Source organism: Microtus ochrogaster, chromosome 6 (genome assembly GCF_000317375.1).
Source record: "Microtus ochrogaster isolate Prairie Vole_2 chromosome 6, MicOch1.0, whole genome shotgun sequence".
NCBI classification, from domain to species: Eukaryota; Metazoa; Chordata; class Mammalia; order Rodentia; family Cricetidae; genus Microtus; species Microtus ochrogaster.
Window position 1 is genome coordinate 76,985,812 of NC_022013.1, and position 6,002 is coordinate 76,991,813.

At 45.1% G+C, this 6,002-nt stretch overlaps 1 protein-coding gene across 4 annotated transcripts in view; it reads right to left on the reverse strand.

The window, feature by feature from the left end:
• The window catches only part of Rps6kc1 (ribosomal protein S6 kinase C1), a 142,989-nt gene that overhangs the window by 122,160 nt on the left and 14,827 nt on the right, over positions 1 to 6,002 (reverse strand). For all 4 annotated transcript variants that reach the window (XM_026779674.1, XM_026779673.1, XM_026779672.1 and 1 more), the window contains exons 2-3: positions 5,463 to 5,498; positions 253 to 373 (exon numbers count right to left, since the gene is read on the reverse strand). In XM_026779674.1, coding sequence (XP_026635475.1) covers positions 253 to 373; positions 5,463 to 5,498 — 157 coding nt within the window. The remainder of the gene's footprint in view (positions 1 to 252; positions 374 to 5,462; positions 5,499 to 6,002) is intronic.

Below are 6,002 nucleotides of genomic sequence, written 5' to 3' on the forward strand. Positions count from 1 at the left end.
AGGAGAAGACAAACTCCCAGTCCGACAGGTGGGGTGAGGGTGGAGGACAGAGTGGACGGGGCAGGGGTCACAAAGGAGAAGACAAACTCCCAGTCTGACGGGTGGGGGTGAGGGTGGAGGACAGAGTGGACGGGGCAGGGGTCACAAAGGAGAAGACAAACTCCCAGTCTGACGGGTGGGGGTGAGGGTGGAGGACATGAGTGGACGGGGCAGGGGTCACAAAGGAGAAGAACACTAGAAGAGAGCACTTACCAAACACTATCCCTTTAGCAAATGGAGGAAACAGCTCTGAGTGTCGGAATAAGTTTCTGTGAATTTGCCATAATTCTTTGTGCAGTTTCTTAAAGTCACTGTATCTCTTCCATACAATTATCTGAAAAGAAAACAAATTAAATGCATATTTTAAAGCATAAGCATTCTGTCTCTGGGCCACAAATAATATTTCCTTTAAATATTCTAAATCACCATGCATAGCAAACATGCAGAAGGCAGCCCACAGGGTTAAGGTCTGAGGTGAACTAGCATCTGCTTAAACCTAAAGCCGTGCTTCTTCCCAATATCATTAACTTCAGGTTCCTAAGTCCTGTTTCCTAAAAACCTTTAATTCGTTCTAGAAAAGTATTCAACCTGGTACAAAAATGGTCCATGCTACATAAAATATATTCTCTCCAAAAACTAATTACTATTGGCCTGGGAATGAAGTAGATAGAAAACACTATCTCAAATACCATGTTTACAAGGCAGGAAACGACTTAGGTGGTTTATGTTTTAATCCTTTTCTCAGATTTGCTCATTTATTTTATGTGCAGGCATATGAGCCTGCATGAGTTAAAGTGTGCTGCATGCATGCAGGAGACCTCAGAGGCCAGAAGTGGACTGGAGTCCTTGGAACTGGAGTTACAGGTGCCTGTGAGACATGTAGGTGCTGGAACTAACCAAGTCCTCAACAGGAGCAGGAAATCCTTTTAACCTCCAAGTCATTTGCAGCCCCCAACTTAGGAAAATTTTAAACAAAAAGGATGTAACACTTGTTCCCTTCCCTCACCCCACAAAAAAAAAAAAAAAAGACTAACTGTGAAGGGGAAAGGCTTGCGAGGGAAGATGCGTTCAACATTAACCATAATATAATTAAAACTCACATATCACAAAATAAAGTAACAGTCCTCTAGATTAGACAGCATGGAGAAGCAATTTGCTGTCATTAGCGTAAAATATTTGGCTCTACTTATATTAAATTAGAAAAACACACTTTATAAGAAGGAAATATTGGATGCACGGCCTTGATTGTCACTGTCAGCTCTGAGCCCCACAAAGTAAAGAAAACCTAAGTTGTAAATTCCTTCCCTCCCACAGAGTTGAAGTCTATGTGTTCTCGTGTACATGCAGAGTAGAGACGACAATGGCCAAACTCTAGGCCACAAAAGCCATTAGACCAGATTTTCAAGTCTTGCCAAATTTTGTCCTATTATTTGAAGTTAGCCTTGAAGAGGGTGCTTCTTGGTGTTCATAATTCTAATTGCCTTGGTGGCTCTATAGACCACAACATGAATCAGACAAGTGGCTTCGGCCCCATGCTTTGCTTTTACTCATTTACCCCACAAAAGCGGTCCCTGAAACCAGCATCCCTACCCTGTGCTGAGCACCATATTGTCCCAGAGTATGAGATGGGAAGCCAGGTCCTACCTCCAGGGTTCACAGTCAAGCCAAAAACAAGCCAGCCTGGATGACTTCACAAAGGGCTCGTCAGATGCTGAGAAGCTGCACGAAAGTGGTATAGAAGGGCTCCCTGCCCAGCCTGGATGCTGAGCAAGGCTACAGTGAGTGGCATCTGGAGAAGAGGTCACCAGAGCCAAAAAGCATGGAGAGGTAGAGGGGAGACTGTGGACCAAGTTTCTAACGAGAGGGCAATGCCAAAGATAGAGAGCCCTAGAATCTTGGAGTCAGTGACTGAGTAGAGGTGGTAGTCTCCTGAGAGGGGAGCAAGAAAGAGCTGGTACTTGAAGCCTGTCAGAGGCCAGCTGTGTACATCTGGCTCACATGCTGTGAGCTGTTCAACAGGACACACGGGTTTGAGGTCTAAGAGTAAAATACACTGCTCCAGAGCCATCAGCAGGCAATGGGCAGCCAGTCAGCAGCCGCTTCTCAGTGTCTATGATGGGACAAAGAGTCCAACCAGGGACAGCAGACACCAAAGGACCAGGTAGGAGCAAGGATGAGTAAAACAGAAGCCTGGCTATGCTGAGGTAGTCCGCAGTGCCAGCGAACAGGAGAAACGTTGGCCACCCAGAACCAACAGTTCTAGCACAAGTAAGGGCAAGAACATCGACCTCTTCCAACCATTCCTTGCTAAGTCAGGGACTCGGAACAGGACCAGACAAGACAGCACACGGCCGCAACTGTCACAGCTTGTGCTCTCAGTAGCTTCCTGAGAAAAGGTGTTATTTTTACATCTCAAAATGTGTCAAACTAAGCTGGACATGATGGTTTGCACCTAAGATCCCAGCACTCAGAAGGCTAAACAGGCCAGCTTGGGCTACACAGTGAGTTTCAGGCCAATCTGCAAGGTCCCATCTCTGAAAACAAAAATCATAATTAAATATGGATCCATAAGTACACAGGTAACTCAAAGTATGCTGGTGCCACACTGCCAAGAGCTCAGGGAGGAGTGGGTAATAAGCTTCTGCACGCAGCGTCTTCTGCAGGGCCGGGGCCCGTGAGAACCATTACAAGATGAGCGTGAGAGTTTCAGAAAACGAGAGATTATGAAGCAATCACATTTGCAGATAAAACATCTAGTCAAGATCATTTTCAAATAAAGGGTGGCAACTTGGGGAAAACTTTCACAATTAAAACACCAGATTATATAAAGCCATATAAATCTGTCGGAGTCAAACTCTTGCCAGAGCTTCGTTCATCACCACATGGTGTGTTTGTTCTACACCAGGCTCCAGAGCCAAAGCACTGACAGCGGAATGCCACAGCCACCTTCTCCTCTCCTTACTCCTTTCATGAAATCTGAAGTTCCCAGAAACCCTCAAGTGGAAATGGGAACAAACTCACTTCCAACAGAGGAGAGGGACTGGCGTGTGCTAGGACAGGAACTGATTTCTCTGCTAGGGCCTGGCGGGTCACAAAACAATGAAAGCAAGCGTGGGTTCCGTATGTGTGCATGTCACTCTGAAGGAACTTCACGAGTCAAGCATTCGATGACCATATATAGATTTAAAATTTGTTAAGAGCTCAATTTTTCATTAAAGCATTCCCTTTAGCATTTCAACATATGACAATCATTTCCTTTTCAGATCCTTAAACTCAGTGACGCCAAAACACTGGTTTCCTGTGTTATGACATCATCACCTAAGAACTTTCATTTCCGCTCTCACTCAGCACTAGAACTTGCTGGGTCACCTTTGCTTACAACAAATATGACTGTCACACTATTTGCCTATGCATCTTCTTTCCCTCTTTTTTTTTTTTTTTGAGTTTCTGTGTTATTTATTCACGTGTCTGTACACGCACATGTGGAAGCCAGAGGTCGACACTGGTTGTCATCTGTACTCAGTCGCTGTCCACCCCAGGATCTGTCCATCTCTGCTCCCAGCACTGAGATTACAAGCACACATCACTGTACCCAGGAAAAGATGTGAGCTCTTAAGATCAAACTCAGGTGCTCCTGCTTGCACAGAAAGCGGCTCACGAACTGAATCATTGCCCCAACCGCTCAACTTCTCCTTAGACGTGTAGAGGGCATTTGAAAAGGAAAGCTGCCTCCATGACACCAAGTGACTCACTCCCTGTGCACATTCTCTTAGCATTCTTAGGAAAAGAGCAGCTCTGGAGGGTCGGACGAGCTCTACAAAAGGACAGAAACATTTCTCCATTACAGGCAGCTTGCTTAAACTAAGCAGGTGTTTATTAGTTGCCAAGAGCTTTGGGGAGGCCTGAGCATATTCTAAAGCAGAAACTAAATCCGTGAGTTCGCAGGTTTAAGAACATGGACAGAAAGGACCTGAAGCCTGAACAATAAACTCTTCTAAATGAGAACCAACATTTAAACACAACAAATGAGAACCTAGGGGCACGGTTAGAATTCTGGGTTATTCTATGGCTGAAGAAGTCAGCTACAAAGAAGAATAAGTTTGTTGTATCATTTCTAACGTAAGAGCATGCAGCTATCTAACTGAAGGACACTTACAAGAGCCTGCTGATGGGTGGTCACCAGCAGCTGGTATTAGGAGTTTCCCCCAAAAAGGACTAAGGAAATGGCAGAGAGTGCGTTCATGAACAAGTTGGTTCAGGATTCTCCCTGGAAAGGGGGACATCAAGGTACAACCACAACACAGCAATCAGATGTCATGGTCACAGGTGACAACCCATTCCCAAGGCTGACAGAGCTGTAAACTCTCTAAAGCCAAACCTACAAGCAGCGGCAGTAATTATTCAGAGGGCGAGTTCTAAAGAATGCTCTGTGCTAGCAACTGGCATGCAAAAAGAACAGTCGTGAGATATGCATAGGTCCTCCTCATCTGAAATAATAGTATTCTAGCTGTCTCCCTACTAGGGAGACAATGAAGATGTCTCTATGCTCATGAGGGAAACATTGTGAAATCCTTTTAAGGTGCCTTTTACTGTGATTTTGAGTCATGAGACAAAAACTACCAACTCAGATAAACCATGAGTCTGATGAACTTGGGCCAACCAACGTGAAACAATCGACTCAAATGTACGAATCAAGCCAGGTGCCTCTGAGCAGCAGCAGTGCCTGCAGCTAGGCAGAAGTCCACACTCCATCTAGAGACACCCGAATCCAACACCGCCATAGAATAAAAACTGCTACGTTTACAGCATCTGTTTAAACACGTGGCTGGGGTAGGAGTCCTTCTACACAGTGCCTGTAGCTCAAAACTGAGCAGAATAAAGAAGATTAACATGCACTGAGGGAGGCAGCCACTTGATCAGCGTTCCTAAACCAAGCCCCAAGCGCAGAGAAATGCTAGTGAGAACCCCACCCCTCTAAACAAAACATGCCAGGCCAGCATCATCCTGGGGAGATGACAGAACTCAAGAGAAACCTATATGAAAAACTACGCGAAATGGTCAAAAATAGACAGGAATACCTGCGGCAGTCATGGCGTCAGCATGCCAAGCCAACACGGAAGTGTGCGGAGCCCCTAACCTATTACTAAAGCTTTAAAATCGACACTAGTCACCAACACTTGCGCTTTAATGAACAGGCATCATGACTGAAACGGTCGGCAAAGTCCTTGACTAGGGCTGGAGAAAAAGCTCGCTGGCACCTCCAGTTCTCACTCCCACCTGCCTACTCAGCAGGATGAAGTGTAACCACAGCTACTGTCATGTAGCCAGAGAAACCATCATACAAATCCAAACACTCATACAGGTAACTCTGGCAGTTTCTTCAACAAGGATAAGAGGAATGTTCACAAGGAAAAGCATGCTACCTCCTGGACGTCTTCTGGATTTCTTCGTGAAACAACCTGAAACCAAACAGACAGAAATAGCTCGTTATCAAAGATTTCACAGCTCTGTAATTACTTTCAACAGTATTTGCATAAAACCCCATCTGTGGAGAAGAAAATGAATGCCATATCACTTACTAAAAACTCAGTCAATATGGTAATTTCACTCCGCGATATGAAAAGCTCAGGAGAAGAGCAGAGAACATTGCATCGCATTCCCAGGAGAACACCATGCATCAGTCGTGGACCGCTAAGATTCCAGCAGGCCATCTGTGGCCACTCAGACCCCAGAAAAATTCAAGCATGAAGAATAACAGACTTGGGCACATGTACATTGATCTCTCCACATTTTCCCTTTGTGGTACAAGGGACTGAACCCAGACTCGTGCAAACAGGCAAACAACACCAGTGAGCCCTCACCTCAGCCTCTGTGTGGCATTTCTTAAACTGTATATGAATCTGGTTAACACAATAATGTCTCAAAGTAAGAAAGAAAGAAAAAGAGAGACAGACAGACAGACA